We start from the raw sequence: 26,468 nt of genomic DNA, 5'->3' as shown, positions 1-26,468 counted from the left end.
TCGGTTTAGGAACACTTTTTATACGCCATATCCCTCTTGGCGAAACACATTGAACAGTAGCGTATTGAAGGCTAAAAGAATTCCTACAATGAAAAGACTTGCGAGGTGTTTTCTTTCGTAAAAATCTATTATTTTGTTTGTTTGTTTGTTTGTTTTTACAGAATACCCATTAAGGTTTCATGTTAACTGTTTCATGGTGCCATTTAATGGCAAGGCACTTAAGAAAGGTAGATCTGGTTATTTCCTGTCTGAGATAACTTTGCTTTACTCGTCCCTATCATTGATGCCAAAACGAAGTGACTTCCCTTCCCTCTGATTTCTTTTGCTTCAAATGTTCACATCAGTCACATGACACAGATAAGTCCATGTAGCCCAGAAAGCTACCAAGGAAGGGACCAGTGAAAATGTGATTTCCAATTAGGAGATGAAAGTCAATATCCTCTCAGGAAATTATCACCCAGTGACACATACGTGACTCTGGCTGATCTGCCTAGTGGACAGAGATAAACACAGAAATGGCTCGTTTGGGGGTAGGTAAAGGTAAGCATATCAACTTGCTATCAGACAGTATCTGAGGCAACTGCATTTGGAGGGAAAAATGTTTAAGCATGTGTTCTCTAAGTAGATAACTCTAGATTAGCCTTATATAGTAAGCTAAGAAAGACATGTACAAGTGTGGGAGCTGAATATGAAATGGAAGTACAAAATGTGTGGAGTCAAGCTAGTGGGATCTTGTTGTTAGCTGCTATTAAGTTGGCTCTTACCCACAGCAATTCCATGGACAAAAGAATGAAGCATTGCCTGGCACTGTGTCATCTTCACAGTTGGTATTTTTGATCCCAATCTTGCAAGCCATTGGCTATTTGAATGTGTGCTTTAAAGGCTGCTATGTTCACACAGAAAAACGTGTTTTCCAAAGAACGCACTTTAAAAAATGAAGTTAATACGTGACTCAAAGATAGCGTCTTTGAAGAGTAGAGATTCTGCAGATCATCAATCTCTGTATTGTTGCAAATGCTTGTGGAAGGCTCGGTCCTCTTCCCAACACAAAGAACTGTGTGTGTTCAAGAAAGCAAAGCCATCCAGCACCTAGTTCAACTATGATGGTCAAAGTAGGGGCAGACATCTGTACTGTGGGTGTACAGCTCTGCCCAGGCCCCCTGCTCCCTGGTATTAGGCACCCTTCTCAATGATGTTCCAGGTAACCTCTGCACAGGGACTCTTTCTAGAGCTGTGGCCCAAGAGGAGCTGCCCTCTGCAACCCCTTACAGGCCTGTCGTGTCCCACTGGTGGTGAGTGCTCGGCATGCCAGGGGCTGGAATCTATCATGGTTAATCATAAAAACACTCTACTTCTCCACCTGAGTTATTGTTAGTATGTTGGCTCCTGGAATGTGTCTGTGAATCAGACAAATGTTAAGGGGAACGAAGCGACTGAAGAATTTCATCCCCATGAGAATTAGAACAAGCCCGTGTTTGACTGCTGCCCAAACCCTGCAGTGCGTGAATGAGCATGATGGAACTCTCTCAGGCAGTCAGTGGCATCGCCGTTGCTACTTGTGTCCCCCAAAGCTACAGGCCTGTCAATAATTAATACTGACCATGAGGTAACTCTGTAAACCATGGGCTCCAATTCTCACAATCAAAAATTGTGGTTTTTTATTCTGGGTGGTGGCGGCGGTGGTGGTTTGGTTTGGTTTTGTTACACTGTACAAGTAAGTGTCACTTTGCACGATAGATTTGTTTCTGGAAAGTGCATGCAAATTGATGTTTTGAAAACCAAACCATATTGTAAATGCGTGAGATGAGCTTTCTATTTAAAGGAAAGCTGCGGTGAATCATTTTCAAAGTGAAGGATTCTTTTTAAGGGTGAAAAATTACCTTTTTTATCTGTTGGGAAATATATGCTAGAATTTTTTGTGACAGCTTTTCTTCAAGTGGCAAAACATCTATATATGGCGTTCCTTTTCCTCTCCCACGTAAAATTGTGAGTTATAACCATTCCATGACAACCATCAAGCAGCCAAACTAAACTGTAATCGAGTGGGCACATGGATGCATATTTTCATGTTTTGTTTGCTTACTGAGAGGATGTCGTGATTCATGTGCCATATCCTTTGCATTCTTTTTAACAGGAGGCACGACACAAATGAAATATTGCTCTGATACATTTCCATATCCTCACCATTGACATTACTGGAATGAAACCAAGATTAGACTTTCCTATTACTGGTTCAGATTGGAGGTTGGGGTGTCCTTCACAGATTTAAACTGGAAGCATTGTGAAGCGCTCTGATGCACATGATTCCTGTGAAAGTTGGACACTGAGTAAGGAAGACTGAAGACAAATCAGTACATTTGAATGATGATGTTAATAAAGAAATTTTAGAAATACCATGGACTGCCAAAGAACAAATGGATCTATCTTGGATGAAGGATGACAAGACTCGGTCTCACTTACTTTGGGCATGTTGTCAGGAGGGACCAATCCCGGGACAAAGGACCTCGTAAAGGGGGCACAGAAAAAGAGGAAAGCCCTCTACAAAACGGACTGACACAACGATCAAACATGAGATGACCTGCAAAGAACCGGGAAGTCTTTCTTTCTACTGTACAGGTGGTTGCTCTGAGTCAGCACAGGCGGGACAGCACCTCACAACAAGGGCAACAGCCAGCAGCAGAATATCCACTCACATGTTCTCTCTCCTTGCCTCACTTACAGCTCCATCAACTGCTTTACCTGGACATAACAGACAACAAATCTGCATTGAAACATGATCTTAAAAAGTCAAGTTACTGTAGTTGAGATCTGAAAGTTCTAGAAAAATCGAAAAAAAGGGAGATAAGGGCAGGACCACTTGCCATGGTTCCACTCTTTTTGGAGCAGAGCTACCCAGCATGTAGTGTGGAAATGTACGCAGAGTGGTCTCAGAGGAAGGCTCCTAATCAGAACCATTCATATGCAGACAAAAGGAACTTTCCAGAACACGAAGAAATAATTTACTTGCACTAACATACTTATTTGACCTCAAGTCCCAAGCCCTTAAAGGAAAGGTGTCAGTATCCAACCCAATGGGCCTCCAATGTTAAATTGTGTAAGATATCAGAAAGATCTCATTGGACCTAATGTGAGTCTATAAGGTTAATTTTGATCCTGTTCAGAATCAAGTGGCTTAACGCATTTCTTTGCCTAGTATTTTTATCTTCTAAAACTCCCGTCGACCCTCACGTCATCTACCACTGGCCTGAATGCTTTATGATGCCCCTTTGTTCTAGCAAGGGAAATAAAAAAATAGTCTTTCGGGACTTCAACAAGTAGTCCTCTGAAAACACCCACACAAATATCTTTCAACATATCTACTTTATGGCAACACTCTCTGTGCTCAGTGCTAAGGAGTAGGCGAAATAGCACCTCAGTGGATTATTTGTCATCGTTCACTCAGCAACGTGTTGACTAAGTCACTGTGACAAGAACATGCTTACATATGTTGATCTACAGTGTGTTCCACAATAGTGTGTCTTGGGAGATTTCATTCGTATGTTTAAAACCTATTTAAAGGCTACTTTACCTTCCCTCCCAGCCAAAGCCAGCTTCTTTCTCAGGGGATTTATCATCGAATCTGATTATAATGAAAGGCAGAGTCTGAAGTGTCTTTTCAGACCCAGCAAACAGTGATGCATCTGCAGCATCACAAGTGGATGACCCTGACAAGAGAATAGAGTGTTTCTTTGCCCATGGCAGGGGCAGGGCCGTGGAAGCTTACTCGTATGTTTTCTTATTCAGATGACTTCCCTTGGGTGTGCAAAAAATTGAAAATCTAGAAAAGGACCGTGTTTCACCTGATTAGGAAAAAAAATGTGTCTTTTGCATATTTCAAATATGACATATATGCGTGAGGCAGATAGATATTCAACCATTACAACCCAGGACATCATTTCCCTGTGATTTTAGAAAAGAACAGCTGTGGTCAAGTTCATGATACATTCCTTCCTTCTGTAACTGAAGAGACATTGCTGTGGCTCAAGATAATCAAGAATAGACTTTTAGTGCAGGTTGATTCCAAGGTTGGCGAATCCACGGGCAGCCAAGGAGCTTAAGGATATGGACCCATCATCCAGCTAGAGATTCAAGTTATAGATCCATCATTCTTGCTGTGAGAACTTGGCTTCAATTCATAGACCTGTGTTTCCTCATGTGTAAAACACATGTACCTGCAGTGCTTCCATTTCATTGGGTTGTGAACATCCAACTCATGATCATACATATCAAGCACTCAGTACAGGGCTTGGCACTTTCAGTTTCCAACGTTTTAAATCAGTCACACAAATACAAGTGCAGCTGTGGCTGTGGGATAGTTAAGGTTTTGTGTCAACGTGGCTGGTCCCAGATTCTCATTGGTTTGGCAGTTATCGCCTGGCAATCCCCCAAGCCCTGACCTGACCCACAGTCAGTATAGCCGATCCCTTCTAGGGTTAGGGTGGGATGCAGCCCCCCCACTCAAGTCAGAGGCCTGATGCTAAACTCAATTGTCCGAAGAATAAGTTATCCCTGAATGAAGTCTGGGGGGGGGGGGGGGTGCAAACAGTGACATTCTTGGCTGCGAATCAAAAGGTAGGCAATTTGTGTCCAACCAGAGGTGTCACAAAAGAATGTTCTAGAAATCTGCTTCTGAAAATCAGCCACTGACAAATCAGTGAATACACTCGGGGTCACGTTGAGTAGGGCACTGGGAGCCAAGAGCCCCTGTGGCTCAGCAGCCCTCAAATTGCAGGTTTGAATATTTGAAACCTGGTGTGTGGGGATGCGTGTGCTACTTTCATCATCTCTAACCAATATTTCATATACTAAAAAAACCCCATTATTTTTCAATGTGTTACCTTGGATGTAATGTGGAATACCCATTCAGATACTGTTGATGATCCCCCAACAACATTGTGAACACAGCACCCAAATTAAAACAGATGGACACCACAGGGAGCAATAGAGCCATGATGTGCTTGTCTCCACGGAGAAGAAGCTGAGAAGTCTCAGAGGACTTCACCCCTCATGGTCTGAAAAGACAAGAACCCTTCTAGGCTTTGTTCATTACCCCAGCTTTGGGCGTAGAGGCACGATTTAAAGCTGTTTTTGCCCCTTGGAGGCACAGTGGTTTAAGGGCTTAGCTGCTAACCACAAGGCCCGAGATTCAAACCCACCAGTTGCTCTGAGGGAGAAAAATATGGCAGTCTGTGTCTATAAAGATTTGCAACATTGACAATCCCACTGGGTCACCATACGTTAGAATCAACTCAGTGGCCGTTAATTTGGTTTTACTTGTTATGCCACTGGGCCGATCAGCAACTGCTTGCCCTTTTGATCTGAAAGGCTGTCCTGTGGCATGAAAGTGACTGCCATTTGGAGCCCCAGGCCACTAGGGTTCGCCTGGGCTCGACCCCCCCCCCCCCCCCCCCGCAGTATCTTCTCTGAGTTCCTTCACATCTTCATGGCTTCCTGCCATCGCGAATATCACAGTTCTGTTTGATGAGGAGACACTGAGCTGAAGCTGATTTAAATTTTATACAGAAAAAAAGCTTTGCTTTGAGCCACGGAAATTTTTTAAGATAAAAACGTCTGCCCTTTCCTCCACCACCCCTCTTGGATACCCAGATTATTCTAATGAAGACTCGCTAACAATGGTCAGAAACCTTTCTTCAAAGTTCACGGCAGTGATGCACCTTTCAAGCCCTTAGTGAATCTGTCAGGACCTAATGTTCAAGATAGTTCCTATGGCAGCAACCTGGAGTTTGCATCCCAGAAGGCCGGCGGTTGGAATCCCCCATTTGCTTGTTCCTCAGAGAAGGTGGTGGCAGTTTATTTCGGTAAAGGTTTACAGCCTTGACAATACAATAGGGCCTATATGATCGACGCTGAGGCTGTGAGTTTATTTTTCAGTTGGTCAAAGTCAATCTCAAAGATCCCTAACCTGAAAAATGAAACTCCCAAGCAAAAACAAAATGGGGGTTTCACCTGATATTGTGGACGATTTCATTTCTTGGGTTTGACAAGTTCATTACAAAGCAACAAGGAACAAAACACCCCAAATATCCTAACCTCTTGCCATTCTGACTCACAGGGTTTCCGAAGCTGTGGTCTTAACAGGAGCAGACAGCCTTAGCAGTCTCCTACCAAACAGCTGGTGGGGTTGACTCACAGATCTTTCAGTTAGCTGCCAAAGCTTACTCTTCAACACCAAAAGGACTGCTTCCGAAGAAAAGTCTGAAGATAAAGGGCGGCTTAACTTCCACTTCTAATCTCGAATGCAGCGATGTGGGGAAAATGAATGGGATTTTCCCCATCTGTACTAAGGTCATAAATTCAATATTCTGTAGCCCCAACCCCCTCCACCCCACTGTCAACTAGATTAAACACACATGGTTTGTGTTCTGCTGGCAATTAAAAGTTGATGGCTGGAACCCACCCAGAAGTGGTGCAGAAGAAAGACCTGGTGATCTGCTTCTGTGAAGATCATTGCCAAGGAAACCCAAAAGCTGTGGTTCTCCACCTTCCTCATACTGTGACCCTTTCATACAGTTCCTCATGTTGTGGTGACTCCCCGAACCATCAAATTATTTTCATTGCTACTTCATCACTGTCATTTTGCTACTGTGATGAATCGTCATGTAAATATCTGATATGCAGGATGTATTTTCATTGTTAAAAATTGAACATAAATCATAGTGGTTAACCACAGAAACAATATGTCATTATAGATTGCGAAATATTTCTGTCTAATGATAAATAAATGAAATTTTGTCTTGAAGCATGGTGTAGCATGGGTAACAGTCTTCACGCCGGGTCCTCATATGTGGGTGTATCTGCATGTGGGCGGACCCGCCTGGAGACAGATAGAGGAGCTGTGTCTCAGTTTCTAAGACGATCGTAAATATGTGTTTTCCAATGGTCTCAGGCGACCCCTATGAAACGGTTGTTGGACCACAAAAGGGGTCGTGACCCACAGGTTGAGAACCACTGCCCTAAAGCATTCAGTTGTACTCTCTAAAACACGGGGTTGTCAAGATTCAGAAGACTTGAAGGCCTAAGACAACAGCGACAACATCAACTTTATGATTTGATCAATTCATGGTTCTCTCTATTTGTTGTACTATTGGAAACATGGTTCTTTCTGTTTGTTGTACTGTTTCAAATAAGGGGAGATTTGTCACTGCAAGACACTGGATGAGTAATTGGTTCACCATATTCAGTGGGTATACCAACAAAATGAGTCAGTGATGTTTTAAAGTCATCGAATACTCCTAGTATTGTTTTTGTTGGGTGCTATAGAGTTGGCTCTGACTTAGAGTAAGTTATGTAAAACAGACTATTGAAAGAAGTACCATAGACTACCAAAATAACAAATAAATCTGTCTTGGATCAAGTACAGCTACCTTGTGAGCAGGGATGGTGAGATGTCATCTCATGCAGTGCGGGCATGTTGTCAGCAGAGATCAGTCCCTGGAGAAGAACATTGTGCGTGGTAAAGTAGAGGGGCAGCGAAAACGAGGACGGCCCTCAAGGAGATGGATTGGCACGGAGGCTGCAACCATGGGCTCCACCATAAGAGCCCTGTGAGGAAGGCACGGGCCTTGGACATGTGTTGCTCCATGGCACACAGGGGCGCTATGAATAGGAACTGACTCGAGGGCACCTAATAACAAACAACAACGTCTACGACAATGCCTTGGTGCCACTGATGGAAATCAAGGTCAGTGGTTCAAACGCACCAGCTGTTCCAAAGTACACGGAACAAACTTACACTGTCCTTGCCTCTAACGAGTATTCTGACTGTACTTCTTTCAAAACAGATTTGTCTGTTCTTCTGACAATCTTTAGACTCTCTGTTAAACAAACAAAACCAAAACACTCCTACAAATGCTTCAACAACCAGTGAAAGCAAAAATGATTCCTTAGAAGTGAGTGTGTGCATGTGTGAGTGGGTTAAAAACCTCCAGAAATGAGCTCTCTCACAGCTTTGGAAGATGATCCTTTGATGCATGCCATGTTAACACACTTTTGAGAAGTAATGTTGATGGTATTGAAAAGAGCACTCCATTAGGAACCAAGGAGCGTGGCTGTGACTGAGCCTTGGCAATCCTACCAGCAGGGATGACCCTGAGCACCTCACAGAAGCCATCAGAGCTGGAGTGAGAACAAATGCAAAGAACTCAATGCCCACTCCTCACTTCATCTGCTGCCAACTCGGTGAGTAAAGAGCCTGCGTAATAGCATCTCCGTTTTTATGCTTGAGGAAGGGGAGGCCCAGAAAGGTGTTATTTGACTTCCTTGAGCCACACGACAAGTGAGAGAGATGGCATTTGAGCACCTAGATTTGTTGGTCACAGAGCACTTTTCCCTCCCTCCAGGCTCCTAAGATTGAACAAAGATCAAAGGGAATGAATATAACTAGGTGTGCACTGTGAAATTCTACAAACCTAGCAAGTAGGATTTTTCTCAGTGTGGTTTGCCACTAGGTTTTCCAGTTAATAACTGTTCAGCTGAAGCTTTATACAGATGGGCCACCTATAGTAAAATGGAGTTGGAGCTTTGTCATGGAAAGGTCCATGAGTCACACTCTAGCTCCTTCAGTAAAGTGGCTAGCGGCATGGCATCCCTCAAGTCATTTAACTGCCTTGAGATGAACTTTTCTTTACCATAAAATGAGTTTTATTCTACCTACTGCCCAGAGATGTTGGGAGGGTAGGAGGTGATTAAATGAGTGAATAAATGAAAATGGTACAATGCAAAGAATACCAGGCAGGCCTGGTTTCCAGCATTAGATGAACCACTGACTTGGTCACCCTGGGTGTTAGCTAGACACTCTAGTGATTAGTCTTAGGTGGTCACTGGGTGAGACTCTGACGTCCAGGTGTCTGGCCCAACACTAGTCAAGGAGTTGCTATGAGAGCAGCTTGTAGATCCACTCATTGTCTTACAGCAAAGGACAGTAGCCTTGATCATGTTGGTAGACCTCATCCAATTATTTGGAGGCCTTCAGAGCAAAAGTAGAGGTTCAAGAAGAAGGAGGAAGAGGAGGAGGAGGAGGAAGAGAGAAGAAGAAGTCCTGTCTCCAGATTGTAGCACATTTAAATACTATAGCAAATTGCTGACATATACATCACTTATTCCCTTTCGACACTGTATGATTTTGAACAAACACACAGGAATGGATATCAAGATATCGAGAGCAAGGGAGTCCTAGTGGCAGAGTGGTTATGTGGTGGGGTGCTAAGTGCAAGGTGAGCAGTTGGAAGCCACCTGCTTCCAGGTGAAAGATGAGGAGAAAGATGAGTTACAGTGGCAGCAACGCACAGGAGCAGTTCTCCTCTGTCATGGAGAATTGGTATGAGTGGGAATCGACTAAATGGGACTGAATTTTGAGGAACTTTGTTTTTTAGGTTTCTTTCTTTAAAATATGGGTTTATTTCATGTAGTTACAGTATGGCAGTGTCTGCCGTAGATTTGAAGGGGACAAAAGTGGGGTATCTAATGCAGAAGCAAGGAAACTCATGAGGATTGGCGGGCAAGGTTGTAGGTGGTTCATCTGTACAGAATTATCCTTCCCTCATTTTTGGACCTCTTTTCTCCCTCGTACACTACCAGGGGGACTACCGATAAGATACCGGGCAATAAAGAAAAGACATTTTGTTCAGCGGGTTTTTAGAAGGCCCACCCCTTCAGCCCCAATCTAGGCCCCATTTTTGCCGTTGGCAATCAGACAGAATGCTGTTCGCTGCCACGCTGCGTTCTCATTGGTACAGTAGATGGATGAGTCACGGAGAAAGACATTCATCAGATTTCTCAACTGATTCTACAGCTGGAATTGTGCGCACATCCACCACCAAAGCTCCCCACTTGTCAGTAAGCTGGACGGGCTGTTAGCAGCTCTGAGAAGATGTCAAGAGCGGGCCGCTTAAACATCACGTTGCTCCTCAGAACATCATGGCGGCAAAGATCTGGCTGATTTTGAGACTCGTGAGAAGATGCAAAATCAGGCGGCAATGACTGTCTACATCGCTGCTACATTTTTGCACCTGGACGTGGAAGGCGCGCCCAGACTGATCGATGATTTCTAGCTCTGCAGATGCCTGAGGATGCGGACAAGACCGATGAGGACAAGACCAAACTGTGTGACATTGGGCACAGGTCGTCCTTGCCCGCTGCCTTGTTTCTCTCCTTCTGGCTAGCTAACCATGGATGGCAATGGGCTCAAACAGAAAAGCACCTGTGAGGAGGGGCCAGGGCCTGGCAGTGGTTTGTTTTGTTCTATGAGCCGGAGCTGGTGGCGGCCCCTAATGGCAGCCACGGCAGAAAACAGGATGGCTAGGGCAGTGCACTCACACAAGGCTCGAGCAGTGTGTGAAAGGAAACTTATCAATGAGGATGCATCTTTCAATCTAAGAACACAAAAGAGAACATGTGTGTGTGTGGTGGGGGGTGTCCTGTGTATGTGCATTCGTGTCTCATTTGACACAAGGCTGAGCAAGGGGGCAGGTGTTCTGGGATGTGTGCATTCCTGTGTGTGCTCACTCATGGATCACAGCATTTCACTCCATTGTTTCTATGACATTGACTCAGGTCCCTGCCACCATCAGTCTTGGCCCAGTTAACGGTGGGGACTTCAGGAAGAATCCAGAAGTATGCCACTGGTTGATAGTATATGGGGTTTTTTCAATCTCTCTTGCCACCAGGCTATAAATTGTCTTTACAGTGACCAAACACGTCAGTGAATATGAAAGAAGATGGATGAGCCTTTCAACAACACAGACCCAAACAGCAGTTCCACTTCTTCTAGAGAGGGATGTTGTGGCTGTCTTGGATCACTGCAATGAACCTTATAAGGACCACAAAGGGTGTAAGTCTCTTGTAGACACACATCAGTCAGCGCCACCGAGAGGAACCACGCCTGGTGCTAGTGAGGCAATCTGGTTGCAGGACCTGGGCCAAGGATGTGCCCACAGTGGCCACATGAGCAGATGCAGTGTGTGGAAGACTTGACCCCATGAGTTTGTTCTGACTAAATCTTAAAGGGTAGGAAGCATACTACCCTGAAGTGTCGGTTGGATTAACCACTCATCCAAAAATGAGAGGTATTGGAATTCTAACCCTTGTCCCTGTGAGGATATTCTTGTTTAGAAATAGGACTTTGCAGCTACTAGTCAAGTTAAATACCAGATAGGTCCTAGTTACTTCGGAAGGGGTGCTATGAAAGAGAAGGTATACACAGAGACAAGAAGGAAGACAGCCATTTGCTGCTGCAGCTGCAAGTCCAGGAATACCTGAAGATTCCAAAATGTAGACAAGATGTTTGGAGCAGAATTTCCCCCCAAGTCCTCAGAAGGAATCAACATGGCTGATAGCCAGATCTCACACTCACAGCAGACAGAACTGTGAGAGGACACATTTCTGTTCTTTGAGGCCACTCCATGTGTTATAACAGCCCTATGAAACTGCGATAGACACTGGGGCCTAACGCCTATGGAAGAGTACACCCGAGGTCAAATCCGTGAGGCCTTCTTCTAAGTGCTCAGGGGATGGTTTCCAAGACGGTTAAGGGCATGCACTCTGGCTACCCTCCTGTGCTGGCTCCACCACATCCTGCCAGCGGCCCTTTGAGCGGCTTGCTCAATGTCTATCTGAGCCCTGGTGTCTGCTTCTGGAAAAGCCTGTGGGAGAAGACTCCATGAGCTTGCTACAAGGAGAGCAAGTTGCACGAAATGCCTGACACATAATAAGCATTCGCCTTCATGTGCTCTTTAGGTTGTCAGTGTGGAGGGCACTGTCGCTGGACAGCGAGTGCATGCCGGTTCAGCCAGATTCTCCCCCGACTCAGCCACAACGGATGCTTGATGCACCCATGGACACTACAAGGCATGGAAGTCTGAACGGACCAAGGAACAACAACAGATACGGGTGCAAATAAGATCGAAACGCTGACAAAAGACCTATGTTTTCTTGAGAATGAGAAAAAAGGAAGATAGGGAAGGGGTGGGGCAAGCAAAGAAATGAAGGTCGGTTTGCTTTCTGGGCCAGAAACTTATTTCATCCCACTTCTAGAGTGATCAAGCCAAACCAGTGACCTCAGAGTTGTGGCCAACCCACGGTGGCCCTACATATGCCTGAGGACAGAACTGCCTTCTAAAGAATTTTGTAAGGCTGATGTTTAGGAAGCACATTGCCAAGCCTTTCTTCCCTGGTACCTCTGGGTGAACTTGAACCTCCACATGTTCCATTCCTAGCGTGACAGGAATGGCTTGTGCCACCACCCAGGGATCTAGAAATCTTGCCATAGACTTGGGCGCATCAACACCAGTACAGAGATCGAGTCGATGTCGGCTTTGTTGGCTGACCGAGACCATGGAGTGTGATTGGAGTGGAAATGCTTTCCGTTGCGATGCCTGTCAAGCACCAGCAGCATCAACGCTCCTGGATCCAAACAGCCCACACGCCAATATTGCTTGTTGTCACATTAGCCGATATACAACCCTCAACGAACATCCCCTTGATGTCTGATTACTCTTCTTAAGGACCTCATGCTGATTCATTTCAAGCTGTGAATTACCTTTAATTCACAGCTTGAACAAGCTGCCAAATTTTGTTTTCCCGACTCCCAGGTGGCTGTCCCTGACACCGTGGAGAACCTCCAAACATACAGGAGGTCCTTAGGAAAGTTGGCAGCCCCGGAGACGCAGGGGGCACAAGGGAGGTTCATATCAAGAGTTGATGACTTTCCAGTTTAAAACCCACAATGGCTGCAACTAGCAGGCCTTAAGGAGACTATCACTGTGCGATGACAGCTCAGCGTGGCCTTTCGATGCCTTAAAGTGATTACCAGCACTTCCACGTTCCCAGTACCGAATTTCTCATTCTGATTAAGAATTAATCTGATTAAGGAAACAACAGTCATTTTCCCCCTGCCATGCTACGAAACATCTACTTACGAGCGACTATGCATTTGCTAGAGCTAGTTTTAGATGCAGGCTGATTGGAGGTTATATCTCTGCAATAAGGGAGGACATCATGCTTGGCAAAGTAGAGGGTGAGCAAAAAAAGAGGAAGACCTTTGACCAAACGGAGTGACAAAGTGGCTGCAATCCTGGGCTCAGACCTAAGAACAATGATGAGGATGGCGCAGAATTGGAAGGTGTTTCAACGGGACTGAACCATTACAACAGCCTCTCTCCACACGTGTGAACGTCAGACAATGAATAATGAAAACTGTAGACGAAGTGATGCATTTGAATCTGGTGTCGGACAATAATATACCATGGACTACGCGGAGAACGAGCACATATGTGCTGGATGAAGTACAGTGGAATGCTTCTTAGCAGCAAGGCTAACGAGACTTTGCCTTAAGTACTTTGGATGTGCGATCAGGAAGGAGCTTTCTCTGGAGAACGATAGCATGTTTGATAAAGCTAGAGGGGCCGTGAAAAGAGAGGAAGCTCCTCACATAGATGGATGGACACCATGGCTACCACACCAGGCTCACACATGACAGCAACTGTGAGGCTGGCACCACGCTGGCAGCATTTCCATCTGTTGTACAGCGACTCGCGCACTGTGAGTTAGAACCGACTCACTGACACCTTGCAACAAAGCCTGACAGTTGACAAAGCAAATCCTCAAAAGAGACGTTTTCAGTCATGACAATTTTGGAAGAAGGGTGCTCAGGGCTGTAATGAACGTAAAATGTGACAGCTTTTTATTGTATTTATTTATTGATGAATTTTTAAAGCATTCCTAAAGTCTTCTGAGAAATAGTGTCATGCTTGTCTCAGTTACAGCTATTTGGAAACATCCTAAGATTCTTTCTATTTTTCTATGATAATGAACTCTTTGTACCATTTAGATTACAGTTTGGAAATGTAATTTACATTAGCTAATCCCACTTTGTTTACTGTCACTGAGTCATTTCTGACTCATTGTGTGTCTGAGACTGTAACTCTGCACAGGAGCAAAAAGCCTCATCTTTCTCCTGCGGGTGGCCAGTGGACTCAACCTGCTGAGACCAGTCCCTGGAGAGGGACAGTATCTTTGGTAAAGCACAGGGGCAGCGAAGGAGATGACAGCCCTCCAAGAGATGGACTGACACCATGGCTGCAACCATGGCTCGAGCAGAGGAACAACTGTGAGGCTGGTGCAGGACTGGGCAGGGTTTCATTCTGTTGCACATTAGGTCGCTGTGGGTTGGAACCAACTTGAGGATACCTAACAATAACAACCAAATCCCATCGTTGCCCAGTCGTGATTTGTCAAAACCAGAGTGATACCATTTCTTTTAAAGGCCCTTTCCAATAATGGCAGCTCTATAAATAGACTTGACTTGCTGATACAAAACCGCATGTGATAGACCAAGTCCCTGAAGCAATCATATTCTAAGAGGGCAGGTAGCTTAGTGGGCAGATGTCGGACGTGGGGATGGGGTGGGGGCAAAGGAGTCTGAAACTACTTTGGCCTGTCTTCGTCTAAAGTGTCTCGCTATGGAGCATATGACTTAGTCAAATCAATTTGATGGCAGTGGACGGTGGTGTTTTCTATTTAGGGAGATTCAAAACAGACCAAGAGAGTCATGTTAGTGTTTTTACATGCTGGCGTCCCTTTGTACAGTACAAGGAAACACCACGTGGTGCTGTGCCATCCTCACAAGTGTTGTTATATTGAAGCCCATCGCTGCAGCCACAATGGGAATCCACCTCGTTGAGGGCCTTCCTCTTTTTTTTTATGCCCCTCTATGTTACCAAGCATGATGTTCTTCAAAGATTGGTCTCTCTGGACAGCATGTCTAAAGTCCTTGAGAAGAAGTCTAGCCATCCTTGCTTCCAAGGACTATTCTGGCTGTACTTCTTCCAAGACTGATTTGTTTGTCCTTTGAGCAGACAGGGTTATTTTCAATATTCATCATTACCGTAATTTGAATGTTCTTCACATTTTTGCAAAGCCACAGGGCTGTCCTTGATTCACAAGACATTGTAGTCAATACGCAAAGTAATCCAACTCAACAGAGAAAATCTAAGTCCTTTGGCTTTAGTTTTAATTTTTTACCACATGCTTCCTTCAAAAGGTCAACATTTTCCTAGGGATAAAGCCCAGAAAGCAGGAAGGAATACAACAAATGGACAAATGTAAACAGGAAGCACAAGGAGGAAGTGAGTCACATGGTGGAACTGCGTTCAATGTCATGGAACAAAATGTGTATAAATTGTTGACTGGAAACCCGATTTGCTCTGTAACTTTTTTGTTAAATCGAAGTATATAAAATTAAAGTAAATGCACATTTTCAATGCTCTCAACAAAAACTTCAGACAGAAATATCTCTAAAGTGTCACGTATAACATGTAAGACTCTTGCAATATAATATCATATCATCTGGGTATATTAAGAATATACTAAGGTTCTAAAGTTTCTACACATAGGAATAAAAACAATGGGAATTCTCTAGTTAAACCACTGATTTTGATGATGTTATATTTAAAGGAATTAAAGTTAAGCCATTTTTACCACTTACAAATTAAAATGAATAAAATTAGGAAATTTGAAAATTGTCTCATTCTGAGTCTAGGGGAGTAACAATGTCTTGAATGTTCCAACCCCTGGCTCTTGAAATGGAAGATAGGCATCATATGACCATCGTCACAGCCCTGCCAAATACAGTTTGACTGCTGTCTGACATTTAGAAGACCAGGGTGAGTTCTACTCCAGGACTGAAACCCAACTCAGACCCCAAGAGGCTGAGAGAAACAAAAATTATTATTAAGGCTTATAGTCAAACATACTTCTAGGAAGTTGGATTTAATGACTAAGGAATTCAGTGGGCAACATAGGAATTGCAACACGCGTGTGGACATTGGGTTCAATCATTTGCTATATGTTCCTCCTGCAACTATGTTTTAACCCCACATCTTTGGAATCCCCGATCAGGGCTTTCCCCAGAGGTGCCATTTGAACAGACTCAACCCCAGACCCCCTAATTGCTCCAACCACCTCTTGCCCTTTGGGCAAGGTTCCAGCTTCCTGGGGAAGGGATGCCATCCCATGCATAAACACCCCTACAAAGCGCTAAGTCAACAGATTATGTTGGTTAAGGAAAGACTTGGTTATTCAAAAGGCCAGCCATAATACTGGGGCCAGGCCCAGAGAAGCAACCCATGATTGTCGAGAACAAAGTGGGGCCTTGGCCTGCCCCAAGTCTGCACCAGTGCAAATTCTCAGAAACTATCCAGACTCGAATTGAAGGTCTGCATCTGGTCAACCAGGGGACGCTGGCCAAGTGGAGGATGACTACAAAGAATCCCGGGAATGACAGGATTCTTCTCTTTCACTACTAAGCTCTCTCTCCTGCAGGGAGTGGCAGAGTGGGTGGAGGACAGTAAGCGGACACTAAGCTCTCTCTCCTGTGGGTGGAGGACAGTAATAGCCCTTGGGTAGGCGGCCCACCTGGTGCAGAGCTGATGTAAGGGTCTTTCCCTCCACACCCCAGGCCCTGTTGTTCTGTGTACGCTCTGAGTGTTCTCAGCCAGTTAGAGGATTACACATGGAAAATTCTAGAAGCTGCTTTACCCGCACATTTGAGGAAAATATGGGAGGCTGATAGTAATGGTTGAGTGAATAATACCTTGGAAGCTAAAATATTAATAATGATGACAACTCTGATCTGTCCTGTGCGAAATCCACCATCTATCCTGGGACAGGAACTCATTCCTGCTGAAGTCTGATAGACAGAGAGTGGACTTTCAATCAAGCAACCAAAAAGAGAGCGGCTCTTTCCTCAAACAGAACTAAGGGTCCTCCCTTTGAATGCAGTAGGATTGCAGTCCTATGACTGAATTCACTGGATACCACCTTGCTACCAAGTGCTGCCAGCTGCAAATGCTGCCTGGAATCCAAACTGCCAGAGCCCAGTTGGTTAGTGGCAAGCTATTGAAATATGCCACGGTATGGTGCCTAAGATAATCAGCACACTTTACTCACTGCTATCAAGTCAATACTGTCTCCTAGCAACCCGCTGTGGGTTTCTGGGATGGTAACTATTGACAGGAGTAGAACGTCTAGTCTTTCTCCCAAGGAGCTGCCGGTGGTTTTAAACTGCCGACCATGCAGATCACAGTCCAATCAATGTTTAACTACTATACCACCAGGGCCCCTAGCTTACTTCATAATAGGCTCTTGCTTTAAGAGTACGATCATTTTACAATGGAAAAAGACAGGACCCAAGAGAATTTTGCCATGTTTCAAAACCTGTGTTGGTTTTCTATAGGCTCAAGTGTGTGGGTGAGCATGGGAGTGTGCGAGTGTGTGTGTTTTGACTTTTGCATGGGGTGGTAGTGTAGCGGTGGAAATGGGGAGGGTAAGAGCTCTTGCTGGCTTGTGTGGCAAAGGGAAGTGCAATTTGAAAGGTGATCATGAGGTGTCAGCAGTGGTAAACATCGGAAATGATTTTGATTTCTGCGTTTCCATAGACTTTGGTCCTTAAAGCAGAGCTGCAGTGTTATTCTTCTTGTAATCCCGCTACCTCCATTATTTTCCCTCACCATTCCTTTAAATGGAAAATGTTAGGTTACTGAAATTGAACCCTAAATCATAAGACACAGATTACGCTCCAAAGTCCAAAAAGAGACCTGGTAATGGGCCTTTGTCGCTACAATGAACCATTGACTCGCTCAAAACTTCCTTCTATTTGGAAGCCATTTCCTGTTGTTCAATGCAATTATTAGTGATCTTCCAAAAGGTGAGTCATTGGCTTTGAGTGTGCCATTAGACCCCTTGAATGTCATCAATTATTGCATGTTGAAATCTGTCAAGTGTGAGCCTATTACTCACACTGCAAAGTCAGCCTCCATTGTCTATGATTAGGCAGAAATGAAGTTTCAAGAGAAAGACTCCCTTGAGACACTCTTGGACAAATGGCAATTTCAAAATCCACAAGAGTTAATGTGAAGAAATTGGTTTCTCCATACCTATCATTCAGTTAGCATTAATATTAAAAAAAAATGAAGACAGGGCTGAGTGCCTTGCAGGCCCCTGGTTCCTGAACTCCAACCTTTGCACCCTGTGAGCCTCATACCCCACCTCTTCCTGACTGCGCTCATTCAATTTTCATCCACAGCCACCAGATGATCTACACACAGCAGCTCTGGAACTTATTGGCCATCGCAAATCACCCTACACTGTTCAATCACGGTGGCACAGCCTTTTGCTTCCTAGTCAATGGGACCTGGATGCCGTGTCTCCTCATGTCTTTGGCTGAAACCACAACACACAAGATTGTTTTTCACAAAAATTGCTGATATCACAGTCTGTGTCTACAGCAGTACAGATTGTAAGGTCACCTTCAATTTCACTCTTAATTTGTCTGTTAATGGAGGGGAATCTCATTCTTCTCCCTAACGGATCTCCATATTAGTATGACCCAACGTTCGTCGTTGCAAGAAACATGAATGAGAAAACCAAGATTTGCCCAGCAATGAAACTCTTGGCCAATGCCCATCAGAGGCCTGCCCAGAAACCCTGGTACTCACGATTTGAATGATACTGACTTTGTAGATGCTCTGCTGGTTGGGTCGCTCCACTCTGGAAAGAAACAAAAGGCACATAACCTTACTACACGTTTGTCAAAATCAAAAGAGTTTTCTGCATCAATTAGTAGCTAAACATGTGGACCTCCCATCTATACTATTCACAGTATCCTGCCATAGATAATAGCAGATGCCTTCAAGCAAAACAAAACAAGACAAAACGAAACTCAATGGCTGTGTCACAATTTGATTTTGACATTGCTCTCATTTCATCTTTTAATGCTATTTGGTCGGGAACGGGGAGAACTAAAGGGGAAGAAGACGTGGCTGTTTGAACTAAGAAAGCTAAAAACAAGAGGAGCAACACCACTTACTTTGTAAAGCGAATCCTGGGGTCAGATGCTGAGATTCCTAGAAGCAAGAACACATATAATAGGAACGTTAGTTGTGTGGTCCAAAGGGGAGCAGAAGGCATATCTGTTCTTGCTGAAGCGCGAACTTGATGAATGTCGCCAATGAGATGCCGGTGTTAGTGGAGCCATTAATTAAGCTCCTGTCCAGAGCTCTACTTGACGGATACACATTTGCTCGTCAAACTTGCTTCAACAGGATCCTAACTGCCATTTTCTCAGAATTATAAGGAAGAGTGGGGTCCATTTGGAAATGTGTGCAACCTGGGAACAAATGAGCCATGTGTGAAATCTAAGTCTATCGGTTCTCACTTTGCCAGGCAATGGGGACTCTGAGCAAGCAAAAGGGCATGGTTCCCACAAACGAGGGATCGGCGCTCATGTGTTCACGAACTGCAGTACCTCCAACTTTCTACCTTATAACTAGGACACATGTGAGAATACATGTGGCTCATTTTTTATGAGAGATGCATTTAAAAAATCATTTTATTGGGGGCTTTTATAGCTCTTATAACATTCCATACTTCAGTCGTATCAAGCATCTTTATAACTCTGTTTCCATCATTTTCTAAATATTTACTTTCTATTTGAGCCCTTGGTACGTACCAGCTCCTCCTTTTCCCCTGCCTTCGGCCACAGGAGGTGCACTTTGAAGCCATCGTTCCCGCACTGAGAAGAGGCCAATGCAGGAAAGTGCCAGGTGATGTGCTCGTGGTGCACATGGTGGCTGGGGATTGAGGCCCCGAGGGGCGTACAGTCGGAGTTTAACTACTAAGGCAAAGGTCAGAGGCCTGGCTGTGCCCAGGGCACTAGGGAAGAAAGGCCTGCCAGTCCACGTCTGGAAGATCACAGCTCCTGCTAACTCTGAACCGGACTTCCTGAGCTCACTCACACTCACTGGCCATTGGCGCACGTCCGATGCACAGTGACCCTAACAGCAGCACAGAGCCGCCCCGGTGCATTTTCCGAGACGCTACCTCTGGATGGGCGTAGACAGCCTTTTCTTCCTCTTGTGGAGCAGCTGGGAGCTTCCAACTGCTGCCTCCGAAGTTAGCGGTCCTACACATAGCTGCGGCACCCCAGGCCTCTGAATCAACTAGACATTTTTGAGTGTTTCTGTTGTTGGTGGGCTTCTTTACTTGATTTTCAAAAATTGAATCTGAAAGTTGCCCCTTAAAAGATTCCTTCACTCTTTAGATGACTCGGGGGTAGGGTGGGGCAGGAGGGGGGCCCGGTGGTGGCACGCCTGCAGGAAGAAGCGCTGCAACAATGAACAGCACAAAACACAGCGCGCCAAGAGAGCCACTTAGTGTCGACTGCAAAAGCAAGTCTGCCCACACTGGGGACAATGAATTCGAGTAAATACAAGAATTAGTTCCATCAATCACTGCTCCACTCATTAAGCCTAATCTTACCATCCTATCGGGTGCAAATGAGCTCGCAATACAATTTATCTTTAAAAGAACGAGGCAAGCACACTAACGATGTGCTTTCATGGAAAGCGACTGCCGCGATCTAGTTAGCAGGAGTTTGCGGTCCAAGAGATTTGTCTTCTGGCAAGCTCAGCTTGCCAGAAGACCACCAGGAACTCAGCCAGGGGGCTAAGCCTCTGAGCTACAGACTTGTCACAAAGCCATGCATCCAATGCTCAAATGCTTCCCTAGCCACGTTCCTAGAGAACTGACTTCTGACCAAGGATTCTCACGGGTTTGCCTATGTGGTCTCCACCCACGAGCAAATCACCAGTGTCAAGAAAAGAGGAACACTTCTAGAAGCCCAGGCGATAGGCACGCTGAGACTTGGACAACCAACAGCACAGGCATCAAGAGAAAATTGCACGGCCAATTCAAAACTTGAAATGTACAGCGTCTATGGCTGTTTCTTAATTAGAAGGAAGTATTCCCATCCATCTTGAGAGCCTCGCGGGTATGGCAACAGCATAGTATAATATTACAACACTGCACAATGATTGATGCTTACAATGATGTCTAAGTTATCAAGAACGACGAAAGCCTGTTCAGTAAGATCTTTGTGAGTGAGTAGTCTGGAAAATACCGATTCCGTGTCAAAATGCTCTCTCTAACATGTTTCCCTGCAAGGATATCCTTCATGATCCCCACATTTCAGGGACTCAGAACTCCTCAGTTCCCAATAAGTGAGATGTTAATCATTGGGATCTGCCAATATTTCTACTTGTTGTTTTGACAAAGGGATTTCATTACAAGTGTGCAGCGCAAGTTTGGGCAAGTAGACCCTTAGGACATCACCTGACAAGTTCCAAAGGAAATCCAACCAGGGATCTGATACAAATAGCCCCCAGACTCACTGCCATCTCGTCCATTCAGACGCACAGCGACTCTAGAGGACAGGGCAGATCTGCTCCTGTGGTATCGGAGACGGTTACTCTGCACAGGAGCAGCCAGCCTCCTGTTTCTCCTGCCGACCTAGTGGGTCGCAGGCCAGGAGTAACCCATCAGGACACCAGGCCTAGTTCCGTATCTGACCAGAGAGGGCCGAAAAGCAGTACATTTGGTACCATTGCAGAAACCTGGACTTTTAAAACCACCTTTATCCAAGTACTTTGGATTGTGGGGCGGTGTATTCTTTGTGGACTTTTTAGTGCTATGGAGTTTTTAATGTTAACAACCACAACCAAAATACAATAAAGCCCCCGAAATTCAAACAAATCCAACAAGTTTGAATATAACCACAGTTGCGTTACACATACATGAAACCATATCAGAAGAAAGGGTGTGGTCGTAATCTGTAAATCTGCGCAAAAGTATCCTTCATGCAATCATTGTCAAGGCACTGTGTACAAATTTTTAAAAGCAATTTGCTTATCTCTGCATTTCTTTCAGGCCCTTTATTCATATGTTCAACGTCACCAGCAAATCTCAAGATGGCAAATTGTTTGCTAAAGTTAGGTGAGGCTTTTAAATAGTAATCTTGACAGTGAGCTTACAATTGGAGGCTCCTGTACGATCTTTGAAGGAGTCCTTGGGTGGTACAAATGGTTTCAAAATAAATACACAAAAATGACTCAATTGCTAACTAAAAGACTGTGAGTCCAAAGTCATCCAGAGGAGCCTCAGAACAAAGGTCTGGCGATCTATTTCTAAAAGCCGCGAAAACACTGTGAAAACAGAGCCGTGAAAACACTGTGGAGCCCTGTTCTACTAAAACGCAGACTTGTTGGGAACTGCTCTATTTGTTTTGGTTACTGTTGTTTGGTTGGTTTAGAAGACCTAGAGTCTGTAGTAGGTTATGAAAACTAAAAGACTATTTTGTGACATTGCCTTGTGAAAAATCTATGAAATGATATAAAATTCAAAGTCCCTCCCAGTCATTATCTTTGAGTGCACAACTGCTTTCCTGCTATGACATTTTAAAATGCAACAACGATCCAGTTACTCTTTGCCACCCTCTGTTCTAAACCATAAAGAGCCCTGGTACCATAGTGGATTACATATTGGGCTACGTACCACAAGGTTAACAGATCAAACCCCCCAGCTACTGCCCAAGAGCAAGATGGAGTTTTCTACTGCTGTACAGATTGACAGTCTTGGAAAGCCATCAGAGCAGGTTTACTCTGTCTTAGAGAGTTCCTAGAAGTCGGAATCTGCTCGATGGCAGTTAGTTTGGTACTTTACTTCTAGAGAATGGTCACCTCTTAGGAACTTTTCCTGGCCTTGTGGGGGTAGGGAGGCATCATTAGCTCCCCAGATTCTGCATAGTATGGACTCTTTACTTGGGGGAGCTTACCATTTTCTAGGACAAACAGAATTTTCAACTTCAGATGCAGCGACAAGCTTACGTGAGTTGAGAATGTTCAACTGGGTCAGTTTTTACATGATGACAGAATCACAGACTGGTTAAAGTGAAAAATGAATTCAAATCCGCCCCATCCCTTGTATCTTAGTACTGATGGGGAAACTGAGGCTCTGAGGAACGTGATGAGGAATACACAGCCAGCATACGGCAGAGCTGGGATGTAAATCAGCCAAGTTCCCAGCTCTTCAGACAGTGCTTTTTCCGTGCTGGAGGAACTGTGGAGGAGACTGACAGACCCTCAGAGTGGGATGCTGCCCAGGTGTGAGGCTACCACCCAGGTGAGGACAAGCACTGTACATTTCGGTTAGACACAAGCAAAAAGTTTGTGGAAAGATGAAATTGAAAGAGCTTCAAATTGTATGCATGCGATGAGCTGACACAGTGGCTGCAACCATAGGCCCTGCCATAACAATTGCGAGGCTGCTGCAGGCCCCGGCAGTGCTTCCTTCTGTTGGGTAGTGGGCCACTATGAGTTGGTACTAGCTCTATGTTACCCAACAAGCACATGAACTTTTGAAGCTGCCTCATAAGTATTTGTGGAGTTGTGGATTCTGCTGGTGGTTTTGAAATGTTGACCTTTTAGATTGCAGCTCAAAGCATAACTCTTACACTACCCAAACCCAACCCAATGTTAAGAAACTAGGCTACTGACTGAAATGTTGAAGACTGAAGTTTACCCAGAGGTAGCTCTGTAGATCCATTTTTGAAAATGCAGCCATATGACTGAAAGTGGATGCACCCTGAGGGAAAAGGGAGAGTCTAGATTTTCGGCTACTGTAAGGCCAAGCCCATTTTCCGACTGGGCAATCAGTCACCCCGATTTAGGAATCAATTGCATGGTAAGTAGGGTTTGCCTTTACTAGACAGATTCTGAACAAATGGGTGGATAGACAGAAGGATGCAAGAAAAGGAGGAAAGAGATACCTTTTTTTCAAACCCATGAAAATGTGTTATTAAAATAACCATATCTATTTAGATGTCCTAAAGATGAGAAGAAAAATTCCTACTAGGTAAAGAGAGATCAAAAATGATGCTAAACATTTGACAATAGAAATGTAGAAGAAAAATTCTACTATCGGGGGAGGAGCTGATCCCAGGGGCTTAGTTGGAGAGTAAATGTTTTGAGAATGATTAATGAATGTACAGTGTGCTTTACACAATTGATATATGTATAGATTGCGATAAGAGTTGTATGAGCCTCTAATAAAACAATTATAAAAAAAAGAAAAGAAAAATTCTACTACAGGACGGGTGGGTGTGTCCCATTGTAGGTTTCTGGAAAGTGCTGCACAAAATGAAACTAGACCCATTAGAGTGAAGCCTATTTTAATAAAGAGAAAGTATCCTGGATATTGTAGGTCATCATCTCGTTGGTGTGTCCTAAGGCCCATGTTCATTCTTCTCTTGGACTCTGCAACTCGGGGCCCAGTGAAGTGGACACGCCTCTGTCTAGGCGCATATTCTCTCAGAGACTCTCCTTCAATAAAAATGATTATATTTCTACTGGCATCCTGAGGAGCAAGGGAGAAACTAGCTGTATGAGACCAAGCCTATGTTTGCTTTGATTATCCTGAGTGGACCATTGATCTCATTAAAATACAAGACAGGGGAAGAAGGAAGGCAATTGACTTGCCCAGGAGGATGCATAGTGGTGAGCGGAGGAGGCCAGGAATGTGTCATTTCCTCATGAGGAAAAACAAAGCAACTTTAGTTTCGGACGCTTAGAAAGTCAAACTGCTTCTTGGCATTAAACATTGTTAGTGTCCATGGACTTGGGACTCTGACTCCCAAGGAGCGCATACAAAGGCACTACCATTGAGTCCATACCAAGTCATAGCGACCCTATCAGACAGGGTCGAACTGCCCTTGTGAGGTTTTGATACCACAACTCTTTATAGAAGTAGGAAACCGCATCTTTCTCCTATGAGGCAGCCAGTTATTTCAACTGCATACCTCTCCGTTAGTAGTGCAACGTGTCACCATTACGTCACCAGGACCCCAATGGCAGTGCACTGAAATGCTGCTCAGTCCTGCACCATACCCAGGATCAGTTGTGGATCGAGTCAGTAGAGATCCATAGAGTTTTCATTGGCTGAATCTTCGATGTATATCACCGGGCCTTTCTTCCTCCTCTTAGATTGGAAGCCCCACTGACAGATATTTTGATCAAATGCAGGTCACCTGCATGAAAGTGGAGAATTCTACCCCTGTACCACAACAACCTCTACAAAAAAGAAACAACAAACCTAAACAATTCCTATTGACATCAAATGGATTCAAGTAGTGCTAAGGAGAAGGTCACAGAGTAGAACTGCATCCCATGGGATTGTCATGACTGATCTTTCGGAAGCAGATAGCAGGCCAGTTTTCTGAGGAACCTTTGGCACAATTTTAAACACTGACTTTTTGGTGATGACTCACTGCTTAGTCATCTGTGCCACCCAAGGACTTCTTTGTTGCCCCAAGAAAAAACCCAAACCAAACTCCCTGCTATCAAGTCGAAGCTGACTCACAGTGAGCTTGAGGAACCGACCACACTGCCCTGGGGGGTCCCGACACTGCATTCTTAAGCAGCAGCCAGACACATCTCTCTGCACTGTGAAATAGCTGGTGCGTTTAGACCACTGAACTTTAGATTGACAGTCAAGCGCTTCAACCCCAGCACCACCAGCCGTCCACTCTGCCTTCACAGTAAGCAAGCAACCAAACCACTGCCATGAAGGTGACTCTAATGGCCTCCTAACTGCACACTCAGCAGTTTGAAACTGGCAGCCACTCTGTGGGAAAAACATGAGGTTTTCTTCTCCTGTAAATGGTTACAGCCTTGGAAACCCACAAAGGTAGTTCTACCCTGTCCCAGAAGGTCATAATGAGTCAGAATTCACTTGATGGTAGTGAGGTTTTTTATTTGTTTGGTCTTTATACGGGCCTTCTCAAGATGTGAACCTTATTGGTACAGGCAGCCTCATTTTTCTCCCTTGGAGCGGCTGGTGGGTTTGAACTGCTGACTCTTCGGTTAGTGGCTCAAAGAGGGCTGACTAGGACTCCTTCCTACTGACGGCCAGTGAGTCAATTCCTGACTCACAGTCACCTCATAGAAGAAAACAGAACTGCCCCCATTGGGTTTCTGAGACTTTAAATCTTTACAGAAATAGACAGTCTCACCCTTCTCCTGCAGAGCAGATGGCTCATGCCAACCACTGACCATGTGGTTGGCCACTCCATGCATAACCCATGATACCACCAGATTTCCTAGGGCTCCTTAGTACACCCTGTATAAACACATACTGCCTGACATTTAAAAAAAAAAGGAATTAAAAGCCACTTGGTCGATTTCCTGCTCCACATGGGAGCTTGAAGCCTAACTGTAAATGGCTCCTCCGCATCTGCTCACTACTGCTTGAAGCCGCCTGTTCCATCCTGCGGGGCATCCTTTAGCGCTGCCAGAACTCCTCCTTCTCTCGGTTTGCTCATCCATTTATGGGAAGCCTTCGTCTTATCTTCTAGCGCTGGAGGTCTTCAGTCTGTCACTGGCTTTGGCCCTCGTGAAAGGGTTCCTGAGTGCCCGGGGACCTTCCCACTCCTCTTCCTGGGCTGATCCGCCAGTGGCGGCAAGGGCAGTCCTGCCACCGCCTTTGTTCCGGATACTCTGATCGGCGTCTTCTCGGAAACGGAC

At 44.8% G+C, this 26,468-nt stretch overlaps 1 protein-coding gene across 8 annotated transcripts in view; it reads right to left on the bottom strand.

Annotated features, from left to right (window-relative positions):
- The window catches only part of AFF2 (ALF transcription elongation factor 2), a 599,454-nt gene that overhangs the window by 173,963 nt on the left and 399,023 nt on the right, over positions 1 to 26,468 (bottom strand). For 4 of the 8 annotated variants that reach the window (XM_075539353.1, XM_075539357.1, XM_075539354.1 and 1 more), the window contains 2 exons: positions 18,923 to 18,959; positions 18,552 to 18,603 (listed from right to left, as the gene is read on the bottom strand). In XM_075539353.1, coding sequence (XP_075395468.1) covers positions 18,552 to 18,603; positions 18,923 to 18,959 — 89 coding nt within the window. The remainder of the gene's footprint in view (positions 1 to 18,551; positions 18,604 to 18,922; positions 18,960 to 26,468) is intronic. The other 4 variants (XM_075539355.1, XM_075539359.1, XM_075539356.1 and 1 more) reach the window with 1 other exon arrangement.

This window comes from Tenrec ecaudatus, chromosome X, assembly GCF_050624435.1.
Source record: "Tenrec ecaudatus isolate mTenEca1 chromosome X, mTenEca1.hap1, whole genome shotgun sequence".
Lineage (NCBI taxonomy): Eukaryota > Metazoa > Chordata > Mammalia > Afrosoricida > Tenrecidae > Tenrec > Tenrec ecaudatus.
This window is presented reverse-complemented; position numbering and strand designations above follow the sequence as displayed.